The following is a 15,955-nucleotide window of genomic DNA, read 5'->3' on the forward strand; positions in this document are numbered from 1 at the left end:
CCTTCAATTTTTTTTTTTAGTCCGTAATTGTGTATTTTGCAATACTATTTGGACTATAGCACATAATGCTGTATGAGAAAATCATGTTATACTTTGACGGCCCACTTTTATATGCGAAATCTTACTTTAGTTTCTTTCATTTCATGTACCTATATAATTTGGCGTAAATTGCGGTTCGGTCTCCACAATTAACACATGATCAATCGGATCATTTTTTTTTTTGTTTTTTTGTTTAGTGAATCGCACTCCTAATTTTTATATGGCATTCAGCTCCCAAGCTATATTATTCGTCAAATTTGTTACACAAAACACAATCGAACAAATCAATATCATGAAATTGCGAGTTTACTTTAAATTGTTTAAGAGGAACTTCATTTTAAATTGTTTCAATTGAATCTATATTATTGAAGAGGAAATTTTCAAATTAAAATTTATTTCAATTGCAATTTTGTAAATTACGTAAAAATCAATGTCATAATTCATAATCTATGAAAATTTTATCGTTCGACTTGAGGTACATTGCTTTCGGCGCCTGCAACATCATACACTGACGCTTGAAAACGGTTGCACTTATTCTGTGTGTGTTTATCTCTGCTAAAGTTCAATTGGTCTTTAATTAAATTGGCCCTATGTAAGTTCAGTAGATGTCGGCTTTACTCCATATTTGTTCAGTAGACCTTGTTAGCTAATCAACTAATCTCCTTCAGTTAACGCGGAAGACTGGCTTCTTCCTTAGCTTTTAAACATCACTTAATCTTTTGTCTTTAGGTGACCTTAAGCTAAAAACACTTATAGCAGTTTTGACTGTGATCAATGGACTTCTTTTTCATGCACCAGTCATCCTTTAGCTAAAATATATAAACAAAAAGAATCACACTCAGTAGCAGGGCTAGGAGTTCTCATTGGGAAAGGAGAGTTGAACTTGTACGGGGTTCGGAGGCGATAGCTCCCGAGTCAATCTTTTTGGTACGTTCATACAGTTCATTAAAAAAAACAAGCATAACAGTAATAAAAAAAATAACAATCTATATATTTTATATACATTAAATAGATCCAATACACTATAAATAATTTTAAGAATAAATATTTGGCGAGCTAATTATTTCTATATAATAAAGCAATGACAATTGATTTCGATATGTACTCATAAATTGAAAATATTGCAAGATCTTTTCATTATCAATTGTTGAGAAATTTTCACCTAAAAAAGAGAAGTTGAGAAATTTTTTTTTGAATGTACACTACTTTAAACTATCATTCATTCATTTAATTGTTGATAAAATATACTCAACGAATTCTGTTATGTTTCGTTCTCTCTCTTAATTCCGTTACATGTTTAAGTTGGAGGCAAGTAGGTTGAGGAGAAAGCACTATTTTTTATTCTTATTTCTCATTATTTTTTATTAAGGATATTAATGTTAAGTTACTTCAAAAGTGGTTATATTTTACGTTTTAATTTTGATGAGTAGTTTTTTTATTTTCTCTTTTAAAAATGAGTAAAAACTATATCATTTACTCAAAAAAAAAAAAAAATACTAATAACCCGAGTAGATCACAGGTCCAGAAGTAAACAACGTTGTTTTAATTTCTTGATTCTTCATATGAAAACAGAGTTACTACTATTGTATCAAAAAGTTGGAGTCCCATCCCCTCAAAAAAAAAAAAAAAGTTGGGAGTCCCATATCTAAATCAATAATGATTTGATTTCTAATTTCCTCAATCCGGAAAGATAAAATGATGAACACAGTTTGCGTTACGTTGAGTAAATTTTACGATTGATCCACGGTGCACCAAAGGTCAAATTTTTTCATCATTAAATAGCTGATCAAATTACCTTGATCAACAATTTAATGAACTCGTTGGGTTGATTTAACTAGTGATCACGCCAATTTAGTAATCAGTAATCATAATTTTTTGAAAATAATGGTTCCATTACATTTTTCTATATCGGTACACCAAAATTTAATTGCAGTGCTTTGAGTCTTTAAACTTTTATATGTGCTGCATATAACTGTGTGTGTGTGTGTTTTTTTTTTTTTTTTTTTTGGCAAACGTTTAAAGTAAGGGCGTTTTATATACCAGCAAAGTATCATAAGGTTTATTTGATAGTTTGATTCAATAAAAAAAAACTTTGAGAAGTAACTCGTGCTACATAATGAAAATTTGAGGAGGTAATATAACTAAACCTACTAGAATGCACCTTCTAGTAGTAGCTACTGCCTTTTATAATCATGGAAAAAAACAACTCTCTTTCAACATTCAATTTATTATATGAAAAATAAGTTTCTGTAAATTTCTTTATTTATTTGTGTATCTATAAAATACTCTAAAATAGGTGGAAAATGTTTCTTAAATAAATAAAATTCTATTTTCTCCTTTATTTCTTTCATTTACAATTTTATAATAATAATAAAAAAGTTTATTTCTCGACAAAATTATTGACAGCCCCAGCAACACATGGGCAGTTTTTATTGCTGGCCATTTACCTAAACCTACAAGCCCAAATATTGAGCCCATTTATGATATGGCTCAAGATATTATATTGGCCCAATGATATATGAGAACAATATCTAACAACTCCGTTTTGAACAGATAAAGCGCATAAGTGATCGATTCTTCGCCGCGTTGATTTCTACGTGTATAATATTCTTATTCGGCTCCGCGTCGTTTGATTAAAACCCCCTTCTTTCTGCAATTTCCTTTGTATAATTTTGTGTTTTTCAGCTCCAATTGCAGAAAGAAGTCTTCTCCTACCTCCGATCTGAATTTTCTTTTTCGCCGGAACCAAATCGATCGATCATGAGTTTCCTTTTCGGGAAGAGGAAGACTCCCGCAGGTTGGTATCTACGAAAGGACTTATTATTTTGTGGCTATTTTGTGCTTTTTTACCAAGGGTGCTGTTTTTTGAGATAATGAATTAGGATACGTGATTAAGGGTTTGCGTGTTCACAATCTATCTGAATCATTGAGAGCTGACGTCATGATCTTGATCATGAGAGAACTCTGTTTGTTGATTGAATTTGGGGTCTGGGTTGACAAAATTTTATTTTAACTATTAATTATGGTATTGCATATAAGATAAATGTAGTTGATCACTCGCGAATATTGTGTTGTAAGCTAATCGGCCGAGTATCCAATCCTAATTAGAATTTTGAGAAGCTGTTATTGAGGAAGCTATATTGCAGGGTGAATGAATAAATGAGAGGCAGATAAGCTCTGATTCTGCAGATTTAAACTTATTCCCATTTTCCTCCAATTATGGAATGGGCTTTTGTGACAATAGATGATGACAAATCATAGGGCTAACTGCATCTACATTAGCGAACTTTCATCAAATTCTGGTTTTGCATACAAATTTTAATGTTTGGCAGGTTAATTATTAAATTGATTTTATCTGATTTTGCATATCAACTTCAAAATTTGACGTTCTAATTATCTGAAGTATTGAAGTTTTCCAACCACACTTACTGCTAACATGGCTAGCTGATAGTTGACGTTGTTTTCATAATAAACGACGTCATTACCGCCAGCCAATTACCATGTGAAATCAATTATGCCACGCCAAATTCCACTAGTCATGTCATTAGTAACTTTGGATGGAATCCTAATTGGTAGCAAAATCAGATTAAATTGATACTTCAGTAATTACCATGCCAAATATTAAAGTTTGTCTTCAAAACCAAAATTTGATGAAAGTTCAGTAATTTAGGCAATTAACCCTGAATCATATTCCTACCTTTAGGATTCATCAAGTAAATTGTACCATGTCTCATGCTCAATGTAATAACTATCTTAAGAATTTGTCTTGCTTGATTTATAGTTGCCTTAAAGTTACAGTTTGGCTTCATTTTGACAAGTCGATTTTAGTTAGAATATCAGAATTCTGCGAGTGATTTTGTTCCCACCTAGAGAAATTTAGCCACTTATAGTCACAAATTTCGATGACATTGGGTTGGGTTTACTTGGACTTTTTCTGGGACGTAAACCATCACTCCATCAGAGTAAACAGAATGGGGAACCTACTCCTACTGTAGCAGAGGAATTGATAAGGGTTCTGTATTTGTTTAAAGTGTGATTTCTTCAAGGTAAATACAATGCGATGCAATCATATTCTCAATGTAGCATTAGAATGAATTGGTGCTAATCTTATCACTTAAAGTTATTGGTCGATTTCCTAACTTCAAATATACTGTTGTTCTATGTTGATGCAATGGCGTGAGAAAATTATATTGTATTCACTATTCAGGAATGCATACTGCCTTTTACTTGTGCCCTATAGTTTTTCAAACATTTTTTTGTATCTTGCAGAGCTTCTGCGGGAAAACAAGAGAATGCTTGATAAGTCAATTCGAGAAATAGAGAGGGAAAGACAAGGTTTACAAACGCAAGAAAAGAAACTTATCGCGGAGATAAAGAAAAGCGCTAAACAAGGACAGATGGTATATTAGCTTTTCATATTTTATATGCATCGCCTAGGGCTAGGGGGAAGTTCCTCTCTTTCTGTCCTTTTGAAGTATAAGCTTATATTGTATCAAGATAATCCCATTCCAATCTTTAAGTATTAGGATGGTTGGCTAAACTATCGTCCTCTTAATGAGTTTGGCATTTGGAGCACTATGATACTATCAAGATTATTCTATGATTTCATGGATCCCTCCCCCGAAACAAAACCAAACTCTGGTTGCCGAAATCTGAACATGTTATGAAAGAGTCATTTTTACGTTTGTTAGTTATACAGTATGTAAGCGAACTTCTAGTTTTTACAGCAAATCAGTTTAATTAAAATTATCAGCACATCCGAGCACTTGAAATATGCTGGAAATAAATTATTGGCTTACTTTCTATGTTTGAATCTGTGTTTTGTTTCCCTGAACTGTAAATGATTGCTAATCTATCTAACTGGACACTTCACTGAGACCTGCTCCATTTCAATCTCTTCTGCTGATATATTTCCTTAGTAGAAACTATTTAAATGTGTTATTGCTAGCGTTATATGTTTGTTGATGCTTTGGTACTGTTTCACAATCCAAATAAAAGTTGTGGGAGCTCAATTACTTAAGTCCATGTTTGATTTCTAGTGTATTTATTATAGGGAGCTGTCAAGGTGATGGCCAAAGATCTTATCAGGACAAGACATCAGATTGAAAAGTTCTATAAGCTGAAATCTCAACTTCAAGGTGTATCTCTCAGAATTCAGGTATGTCACAAATATTCGAGTACTTGAAAATTTACAATTATCTTGTCAATTTTTTTATGATGGTTTGGATGAATTGAACCTTCTATGGGCTTGTTAAATTGGAGTATTTAAGTCTCTACAGTAGTTCGCGTTCTGTCTCTGGAATTGATCTGACAAATAGGAAATAGAAACAATTGATACACGAGATTGGATGTTTCTTAGTTTGCGTCCCTTTCCAATACATGGTCAAAGGGATAGACATGAATTAGAGTATCATATGCTACAAATCCTTTCAATTCCTGCTAACTTTACCTCCTGCGATTTCTGCTATTTAGCTGTATCTCTTTTTAGTTCCCTCAAATATCACCTCTTGCAGTTTCTGCTATACATCTGCATGATATTCTGCCAATCCATTGGCTTTTTGAATTTATCGAAGATTTCTTTCACACTTGTTTTGGCGATTTTGCCTCTTAACCACATTAAAAACCCTTCTACATGGCATTTATTCTATTTTGACCTGCTTTTGGTCCTGGATGCTGGGTTCTGATACAATCTTGTTCAGTTTTCTGAATGTTTTTCTCACTGTGTAGTCCTTTGAGAAAATTGTTTTCTACTATCTCCTATACTTGAGGCTGCAAAAGTATTCATGATTGCTGAACCTCTCCCTTTTCCCTTTAGACATTAAAATCTACACAAGCAATGGGGGAGGCAATGAAGGGTGTTACTAAGGCCATGGGGCAAATGAACAGACAGATGAACCTGCCATCACTGCAGAAAATTATGCAAGAATTTGAGAGGCAAAACGAGAAGATGGAACTAACAAGTGAAGTGATGGCAGACGCCATTGATGATGCCTTGGAAGGAGATGAGGAAGAAGAAGAGACCGAAGAGTTAGTGAGCCAGGTTCTTGATGAGATTGGCATTGACATTAATAATGAGGTATAGTTTTAGATCTAATGTTCCTCTGTTTCTGGACTTTTATCTACATTACATTTTTGTATCTAATGATGAGCCTCGGTTTCTTCTTAATGCAGCTTGTTAATGCACCTTCGGCGGCAGTAGCTGCCCCAGCTGCAAAGAATAAGGTCCCACAAGCAGAGGCAACTACGGGAACTGATGACGGTGGGATCGACAGCGACCTCCAGGCGAGGTTAGACAATCTGAGGAGGATGTAAAGATGTAATTGACATGTAATATAAGATTTGTCTGGTGAGACCAAACAATGCTATTTGGCTTTGTAACTTTTGTGAAGATATTGAAATACATGGTTTGGTACAGCTTTGCTTCAATAAGATTACAATTATTAAGAATTAATTTGTCTATCGGTGCAACACAAGCATTTTCATTGTGCCATGTTGTTGCCAATCTACAGATTTGAATGCTACAGAATTTCTTAATTTGTTACTTAACCCTGTCTAACAACTGCAAACTAGAAAGGCTTCTAAACTAATGCGCCCGGACCTAGCAACACTTCTCGAGAATGCTCCGACTCCTCCGCTGCAGCTTCCGAGCGGTGGAGCGGCGGCGGTGGCTCGGCCTTCACCGGTGAACGGCAAAGGGGGCAATCCATATGGGAGTAGAGCCACATATCAATACAAGGTGCATGGAAGTAATGCTTACAGTTAGGCAGTTGTCTTATTTCTTCACCTTGTTCAAACACTGATAGGCAAACTGCACATTCGGAATCACCATCTTGCCCCTTTCCATCACCCTCGTACTTGAAGCTGGCGACCAAGTTTGCCGGGGAGTCGTTGATCCTCCACGTCACGGTGGGGTGCTGCTGTCTGCGGCTGCTTCTCCGCGGCGGCCTGTGATCGGCACACCATCTTAGGATGACGAGGTTGTAGAGAACGAGCACGACGGCCGCTGTTGCGACGACGACGAGGCCGTAGTAGAGCATCATGGAGTTGGATCTCGGTAGCGAAGGTGGCGGGGATGGTATTACAGGGGAGCTTCGAGGGTCTGCCATGGCGATATGAAAATATATGGTTTTGGTTTATTTGGAGAGGAGCGGAGGTTTCTTGTGAGTATTTTATGCAATGATAGGAGAAGCTCATCTGATTCTGATTATTTAATAATTGTGTAGTAATCAGGAAGCCGTGGTGCTGCAGTTGGCCTTGAGAATTTTCACTACTGATGAAACTGTGGGATCTTGAGATATAGGTAAGACGTGACACGTACAGTGTGTGTGTGTGTGTGTTGGTACGATGTTGCTGTCTGAGAGTAGCAATATGTTGTAATTAACCATTTGTAGGCTCTTGAAAGTTATATGGTGCAATCAAATATGCAATTTAGTGTGGACATATGATTTCATGTTGGTTTTAAAAATCTAAGTTTGTATGTTTAAGAAAGCAGAATGTTGACAAATAAAGGTTTTATGATATATCTGTTAGATAAGAGTTATGTGTAAACCGCAGTTGTGGCTATAATACTTCTCATTCGATCTTATGGTAAAGGGTAGATAATACAATGGATAAGTTAACAGAATATTTGTAATTGGGGCTGCGTCTTTGTTTGCTTCCAAATTAAAATTTGTCAATATTCTTCTTTTAAGTCTTATCCATTACTCAAATGACTAAATCACCCTCCCAAATGAATTATTCAGCATTCTCTCTCTCTCTTTTTTCTTTTTTTTCTTTTTTTTTTTTTTTTTTAACTTGGAGGAGTTGGGGAGGGGAGCAGTGGGGTTTTAACCCGGGACCTCACTGTTCACACACAGGCAGGGACGGAGCCAGGGGGGGCTAGGGGGGGCTAGAGCCCCCTCCCAAATTTTGAGTTTTTTTTTTTTTTTTTTTTTTTTTTTTTTTTTAATTTTAAAATATATATAGATATATGTTTACACCTATTATAAAATAAAATTATTTTATAAAAGAGTATTTGGTTATTATATTCTCTCATATATACTTAATTTAAGGATAATTTTGTTATTTAAAACTATATAATCTATGAAATATTGTTTGTTATTATTACTATTATACTTGTATTTTAATAAAAAATGCCTAATATGTATGAAATGCTAAAAAAAAAATTATAATGTATTGAAACTAATTTGTAGTATATAAAAAATATATAATTTATGGACATGTTGTTTGTTATTATTATTATTATGCTTGCATTTTAATAAAAAATGTCTTAAATATACGGAATTTTCAAAAAAAGTTTTGTGATATATTGAAACTATATAATCTATGAAAATATTGTTCGTTATTATTAGTATTATGCTCGTATTTTAATAAAAAAAATACCTTAAATATACTGAATGCCCAAAAAAAATTTCTCGGGGGCTACCGCCCCCGAACCCCCGTACAGGTTCAGCCCCCCCCGAACTAAATTCCTGGCTCCGTCCATGCACACAGGAGGTTGCACCGCTTGGTGTCCCCTTGAGGAATTATTCAGCATTCTTGTAATTGCAGAATCCAATCCCCCTTCATTTTGAAAGGGCACTACACAATCCCCCTTAATAAATATATCATCATATATGATTTCAAAACTACATCCTAATTAACACGTTTTTAGTATTTCACGGTAAAATGGTCTCACACGAGAACATCCCCTTTGCACAATTATACCTATGGAGATCAAATGGTGGTTACGCAGCCCATTATTTATTACTCCATTAAAAATGTTAAAAGAATACGTCATTTAAATTCCTTTTGGAGCAGTTGTAATTATATATTTGAGTTAAAAGCTTTTATGAAGATACGTGTAAGTTAGACTTAAATTTAATTAGACACATCAATCTTATGAGCATAGCATGCTAATAAAGCCTCACGTTTAAAATATTTACCTCCGTTGGGTGCATTTGGACATCCGATTGCATTAGTTACAAATGCAAATAGCCGCCTCCTAATTATATACAGTATTTATTTATACAAAAAAGTGAAATAGTAATAGAAGGTGGACTTTGTTGACACTAGGACCCAAGGCCCATTATTTGTCTTTAACCACTCATTAAATAAAATGTGTTACCATTAATTCTTAAGACTAACCCTCTTCCTAATGATAATTAATGGAAAATTTAAAAAGTGGTACATCTAGAGATGGATAAGAGATTCCTTCATTTTAAGATATTCTTGAGTCACTATAAATTAAGGAGAGGTAACTAATAAAATTGATTTTTTTTAATAAAATTGATTTTTTTTAATAAAATTGATTTTGTTAAAGAATAATTTCCAATTTGGCATGAAGGCGCACATGCGTCCCATTATTCGTAGTTGTCATTGCATAGCATAAACAATCACAATAGTCTTAGCTATCTCTTCTAAATGCGGCAGATCTAGGCATTTAGTAGCCTACTTGCCAACTTTTTTAATAATTGTTTGATTGTCAGACAATCATAGCTGCTGAATTGAAATTTTATTGAGAAAAAGAAAAACGAAAGTAACAAAGAAAACCCGTTGAAGGCACAACAGACGCAAACTAACGGGCTACGAAACCATAACGGCGAGGACCCATAGGGAAAAACACCGTGAGAGGAAAAAAGAGTCAAGAAATGTGCAGGATCTCCATAGCAGGAATCCCATGACAATCAAAATTCAAGAGCATCATCCTCCGTATGAATATAAAAATCCATGATGTCCCCCCAACGTTGAGGATAGACCGTTTGAATATCAGAATCCATGATGTCCCCCCAACGTTGAGAAGAGACCGCCGTCATCGCAAGACCAGCTGCATCCCCGGGAGTGGAGATAGAAGCAGGATGTCGTAACCTTTGCTTTATAGAGGTATCAGAAATCCCCCCTTTCCCGACTTGCTTGGTAGCGCCCTTAGGACGCCCTCGGCCTCGCTTGGCCGTAGGAGCTTCAGTGAGCTCGACTGTTATAATAATTAATGATTCAGATTAAATGATTCCCGACTATCAGTGAGCTTCAGTGAGCTTCAGACAATCATAGATGATATAATAATTAATGATTCAGATTAAATTTTATATATCACAATATATATATATATATATATATATATATATATATATATATATATGGTCATATCCTGATAAGTATATGCTCTCTTCATTTTTGAAGTACCTTGGTCAATTATCTTTACATAGGAGTGGAATACTATTGAACTACAATATTTCAGTTACAAAATGATATTCATTCATCATTGATAAAAGAAATGGAACTCATCCCAGTCATACTTTAGTTTATTAAATAAAATCTCGGCGCACACTATACCATGTAATTTAGGAAAATGTAACTGAATTTTTTTGGTCACCATGTATTTTATATCTAAACTTTGAAAATTAATCCATTTTTATGTTTCAGTTTTAGATTTACTATATTAGTATGTATTGTAAATATTTTAATGATAATAATAAAAATATTGTCATATTGTAAGTTAAGTTGGGGGATAAAAAATTCATGATGGATAGTCCAACGGTTGATCACTAATTAAGTGACACATATTTAAAATGGGAAATTTTATGAAGGGTGTACATGCTGGCATAGTCCAGTATATTCACCTCTCTCATGTGATAATATTTTCTCAATTTGATTCATTAATTTGAAAGAAAATACTTTGTTCAACTTTGTACTATGTTTTACTATTATTCGGAACGCGACAGAGTTGTAGGCGGTGCAGATTAGATTTTTTTACTTAAAGAAAGGATTATGACCTCTAAATATTAATTAACTTAAAAAAAATTCTTTTGCAAGTGGGATTTCATTATTTGTATTACTGTGCAACTTGTATGGTTTTGGCTTCACCAAACAAAATAATTTAGTCCCATCTAAATCGTCGTCATGCAGAGAACGACTATTTTACCCAAAAATATAGTGTTTAGTTGTTCAAAACCGAAACCTCTCTTTCCAGGGAATTGTGAGATCTTCTAACATTTTCACAATAGACATGTTTTTAATTTCTGATATTGAATTAAGTATATCTGAGCTCATAAATTTCTATCAATATATATAAATTTTGCGCGATAATCCCTTACAATTTATAAATTATGCATGATATGACTGAAGCTTCTGCTTAATTTCCTTAATTTTATGAAGTTGCAATTTGTATAAAATAAAATAAAATACATGACGTAGTTAACTTGTTTAACATGTAGTAACTCTTTTTAGAATTAAAGCAACTCTTCTACCATATGATTGTCTACTCACTTATCACGTTTTATTTCAAAATGACAATATGTATATATATATACTAGTACTTCATATGCTAATGGTTATGATTATGTATAATGTATATTATGATCATTGAAAAAAGAAAATAGCTTAAATTATTAACTTTTCATCGAAATAACTTTGTAAATAATAAATTCCTTGCACGAAAAATACAAGCATGCATCGCAAATCTGAGTAGGATTCCTAACGTGAAATAATTGGCGAATGATTAATTGCTTCAGTATATAATTATTATGTTCATCCGTTAGCATAATCCGAAACTGGAAATATAAAATTCTCTCTCTCAATTGGTCAACGTGCTTACAACTTTTAGAAAGAAATTCTCATATGACAGACAATATTGGGATATTTGTCTCCATGGCTTTTCTCTTTAATATTTTTCTAAAGAGATATAAAAACACCAGAAGTTGAAGCTGCTACCTACTCTCATCAAACACGTAGGAGTAGGATTTTTCCTTTCTTGACTGCAATGAAATGTCAATAATTTTGTGCTCTAAATTCATTACTCATATGAAGAGCTCTCTTTCCAATTCTTGCATCTCAGAATCTCGTTTTATCAAAGTGGCGGCTGCAAGAATTTCAAACTAGCTGGTGAGTTCGTCATCTTGTTTTTTATTTTTAAAAAAATTTCCCGAAAAGGAGCAAAGAAAACCAAAAAAAGAATACCCGAATTCGTTATTCTTTCTTATAATCCTAATATTGATTTCATTTCTATTATGTAGCTTACAATGGAAAGTGAAATATCATTGGGAGGGAAGGGCGGAAGTTTGGATGTTGTTGTGGAGATTCACTCTCCCAAACCCAATGAATCTCCACCAAAAGATGAAAATTCCAAAGAAAATGGCGATTCCGCATCCAAAACCGGCGATATTCAGATGAAAATGAACTTATTCAACACCGCCGCCGCCGCCGCCGCCGCAGCTTCCACTCAAGCCGCAGCTCCTCCCCCGGCGCAGCTCGTGATTCCGGCTCCATCCCTGGACTCCTCCTCGAAGCCGCCGCCGACGCCGGACATGCGGCGAAGAACGTCGGCTTACTCGAAGCCGAAATCGAGGATCGCGGAGCCGCCATTCACGAGCAGCTTGAAGTCAGCCGAGCCAACACCCGCCTCCGCAAAGCCGCCGCCGCCGCCTCGCGCCAATTCACCCAACGTAGCTTCCTCCTCCCCTTCCTCGAAACCTAATTCCGGCACTCCGAAAACGTCGGCTCCGATCACGCCGCGGACGCCTCTGATAGGGTCCGCCGGCGACAGCGACGACGAAGACGACGACGAGGACGTGTACAACACGGATACCCTGAAGCCCCAGCAGGCGAAGAGAGGCAAGAAGGTGAAGGCCATGCGCGCCTTCGAATGGATGGCATTTGTGAGCATCACAACCCTCCTGATTCTGAGCAAAACGGTTAACAAGCTCAAAAACGAGGCAGAAATCTGGAGCTTGCAGCTCTGGAAATGGTGCGTGCTGGTTCTCGTCATATTCTGCGGGCACTTGTTTACAGATTGGGTAACCAATCTCCTGGTCTTCCTAATCGAGAGGAACTTCTTGTTGAAGAAGAAGGTGCTGTATTTCGTCTTCGCCCTCAAGAAGAGCGTGCGCATTGTCATCTGGCTCGCCCTCATCCTCGTCGCCTGGGTGCTGCTCATCAATCGAGGCGTCAGACGATCGAGAAAAGAATCCGACATCTTGAACAAGATAACCAGAGGGATTGTGTCCACTCTTGTAGGTGCAGTGATGTGGATGGTCAAGACATTGTTGGTTAAGATAGTTGCTTCAACTTTTCATGTCAAGACCTACTTCGACAGGATTCAGGAATCCATTTTTCATCAGTATATACTCGAGGCTCTGTCGGGGAATCCAATCTGGGACGACGCAAGTGAGAGTTACAAGAGCAGCGGGCGGCTGAGCTTCAACAAGGCCGGGAAGCAGCAGGAGCAGAAGGAGAAGGAGAAGGGGGAGCAGGTCATCAATGTGGATAAGCTCTACAAGATCAAGAGGGAGAAGGTCTCTGCTTGGACCATGGGAGGCTTGATGAATGTGATAAGGAACTCTGATTTTCTCACCATTTCTGAGATCCTTGATGAGAGTGCCGAGGAGGAAGCTTCAGGGGGGCAGAAGGTCATCACCAGTGAGGTCGAGGCGAGGAGGGCTGCCAACACCATATTCAAGAGAGTGGCGAAGCGCGGCCACAAGTGAGAACTAATCATGTTTTATTGCTTGTTGAAAATGTAGATGTTTAAATCCTTGTGATGTGGACTAGGTATATTGAAGAAGATGACATCCTGCGTTACATGCCTAAGGAAGAAGTTGATAACGTTTTCCCACTATTCGAAGGCGCTGCAGAATCAAGGAGGATCAAGAAATCAGCCTTCAGAAATTGGGTGGTAAGATGCCCCTTCCAACTTAGTTTTTCGTAAACGAATGATATAAGTTATGCATATGTACATGTTTTACGAAACCAAACCTATCTTATGTAGGTGAAGGCCCATAACGAAAGAAAATGCCTAGCCGTGTCTCTGAAAGATGCGAAAACAGCAATAGAGGAGCTAAACAAGATCGCCTCAGGCTTGGTTCTGGTTGTGATCATCATAGTGTGGATACTGCTGATGGAGATAGCAACCACCTCAATTCTGGTCTTCATCTCGTCTCAGATGTTGCTCGTAGTGTTCATGTTTGGAAACACGGCTAAGACAGTGTTCGAAGCCATGATCTTCGTGTTTGTGGTGCACCCTTTTGATGTTGGTGACCGTTGTGTCATTGATGGCGTGCAGGTACACCTCTATCATACGTACAAAACATTCCTCTATCATAACTTCTTCACTGTTTGATTCATGATGGTTTCTGCAGATGGTTGTGGATGAAATGAATATCTTGACAACGATCTTTCTCAAAGGCAACAACGAGAAGCTGTACTACCCTAATGCAATCTTGGCTACCAAAGCGATCAGCAACTATAACCGGAGCCCGGAGATGATGGGTGATGCTGTGGAGTTTGCTGTCGATTTCTCCACTTCAGTTGAGAGCCTAGCAGCTTTGAGAGCTAAAATTAAAGGGTATGAGATGCCTCTCAATATATATATCCTATAATTGATGAATGCATGAATCAAAACTTAGGGTGTGGTGTGGTCTGTTAAACAAACAAGTGAAATATTGCTTAAAACAAACCAAAAAGACAAAAAACTTAGGAAGTATCTACTTTTTGTAGGAAGCCTAGCATGAAGCTTGATGTCCTGGCAAGTGATAGTCATGGCAGATTCACTTCTGCTGTAAGTAATGGACCGGATTCTTCTGCAAAGGTGAAATCAAAATTTATGTGAAACCCCAACATATATGTATAAACTGACATGCATCAGCATGCCCAAGTTCCAAGTTAAAATGTTGTAGATTTGATGGTGATATAAATGGTGTGTTAATGAAATGATATTTTTGATGGTTAGATATTTGGAGAGTAAGCCTCAGCAGTGGAATCCAAATCACAGCATGCAGGTGAAGGAGATTGTGGAGGTGAACAAGATGACAATTGCACTGTATGTAACTCACACTATAAATTTCCAGAATAGTGGAGAAGTAGGCAACCGTAGATCTGATCTTGTGTTGGAGCTGAAGAAGATATTGGAGGAGCTCGGCATCAGATACCGTCTTCTACCTCAGGAACTGCAGATTACCTATGTTTCACCTCCTATTACTGCAAGGTGATCAAATTTTGTTACAGAGTTAGACCTAGGAAAATGAGTTCTTCTATGTAAATACTTATCAACTTCATAATCTTATTTTTTTTAAAAAAAAATTCATAATCGAAGTCATATTAAGGAACACTTACTTGTTGTACTTGTATCATGTACCATTATCTGATCATTCTATTCAGGAGTCGAGCGCCTAAAAGAAATGTTTGTTGAGGGAGACACCAATTTGGAATCTCTTTTCTCACAAAATATCACACGTCAAAAATTCGAAATAATTACATAATACAGTATTACATAAATTTGGGCCGAGATAAAACAAATACCTCCCTCCGTCCCACAACAAGTGTTCTAGTTTGTTTCGGGGCATAAATTTAGGTGAGTATGATTAAAAAGTAAAAAAAATAAAAATTTGTGAAGCTCCCTTTTAGTTTGTGAAAGAAATAAAATTAAAGTGGAGATGATTAAAAGGTAAAATACGGTGGAACCCACTTTCTTATTTTAGAAAGATGACACTTGTTACAAGACAAATCAAAATGAAAAGTATGACACTTGTTATGAGACGGATAAAGTAATTTAATTAAGATATGAGCAAAGTGTACAATGTCTTAATTTTTTTTAGAATTAAAAGATGTACTATAATCAAATAAGCAATTACAAGCAGACGAGACCTCTACACCACATAAAAAGGTAAGAAAATAATCGCAAGAAGGTGGAACCTCTACACCACAAAAAGGTGGAAGAAAAAGCATATAGGCGGGGATCACTATCCACACGAAGTTGGAAAAACTACCCACACATAAACAAAATTGAATTCAAGACCTCTCATAAAAAAGAGTCTTTGGGTGCCTCAATTTTGCCACTTGAACTAAGCCTCAATGGCCAATGTCTTAAAACTTAATCTACACGTTTCTATGGCAAAACTAATGACAAAGAGGTGGTATTGGGTGCAACCGGGTTGCAGTCTCACTT

At 36.2% G+C, this 15,955-nt stretch overlaps 3 protein-coding genes across 5 annotated transcripts; 2 read left to right on the plus strand and 1 right to left on the minus strand.

Annotated features, from left to right (window-relative positions):
• The first annotated feature begins 2,466 nt into the window (after nucleotides 1-2,466).
• Nucleotides 2,467-6,490, plus strand: LOC130987190 (vacuolar protein sorting-associated protein 2 homolog 1). Its single transcript, XM_057910841.1, has 5 exons — nucleotides 2,467-2,836; nucleotides 4,309-4,439; nucleotides 5,093-5,197; nucleotides 5,855-6,115; nucleotides 6,211-6,490. Exons 1-5 carry the CDS (start codon nucleotides 2,800-2,802, stop codon nucleotides 6,349-6,351), a joined length of 675 nt encoding a protein of 224 aa, XP_057766824.1. The 5' UTR covers nucleotides 2,467-2,799; the 3' UTR covers nucleotides 6,352-6,490.
• On the minus strand, nucleotides 6,387-7,145 carry LOC130987203 (RING-H2 finger protein ATL52-like). Its single transcript, XM_057910851.1, has one exon. It carries the CDS (start codon nucleotides 7,143-7,145, stop codon nucleotides 6,618-6,620), a length of 528 nt encoding a protein of 175 aa, XP_057766834.1. The 3' UTR covers nucleotides 6,387-6,617.
• Nucleotides 7,146-11,562: 4,417 nt separating this feature from the next.
• LOC130987212 (mechanosensitive ion channel protein 10-like) lies at nucleotides 11,563-15,118 on the plus strand. Of its 3 annotated transcripts, XM_057910880.1 has the most exons (7): nucleotides 11,563-11,898; nucleotides 12,030-13,495; nucleotides 13,564-13,687; nucleotides 13,781-14,074; nucleotides 14,151-14,356; nucleotides 14,509-14,599; nucleotides 14,741-15,118. In XM_057910880.1, exons 2-7 carry the CDS (start codon nucleotides 12,036-12,038, stop codon nucleotides 14,753-14,755), a joined length of 2,190 nt encoding a protein of 729 aa, XP_057766863.1. In that variant the 5' UTR covers nucleotides 11,563-11,898; nucleotides 12,030-12,035; the 3' UTR covers nucleotides 14,756-15,118. The 3 variants fall into 3 exon arrangements, with proteins under 3 accessions (XP_057766863.1, XP_057766845.1, XP_057766854.1); XM_057910862.1 differs by lacking the exon at nucleotides 14,509-14,599; XM_057910871.1 differs by having other exon boundaries at nucleotides 11,640-11,898; nucleotides 14,509-15,118.
• Nucleotides 15,119-15,955: the final 837 nt, after the last annotated feature.

This window comes from Salvia miltiorrhiza, chromosome 1, assembly GCF_028751815.1.
Source record: "Salvia miltiorrhiza cultivar Shanhuang (shh) chromosome 1, IMPLAD_Smil_shh, whole genome shotgun sequence".
Taxonomy (NCBI): domain Eukaryota; kingdom Viridiplantae; phylum Streptophyta; class Magnoliopsida; order Lamiales; family Lamiaceae; genus Salvia; species Salvia miltiorrhiza.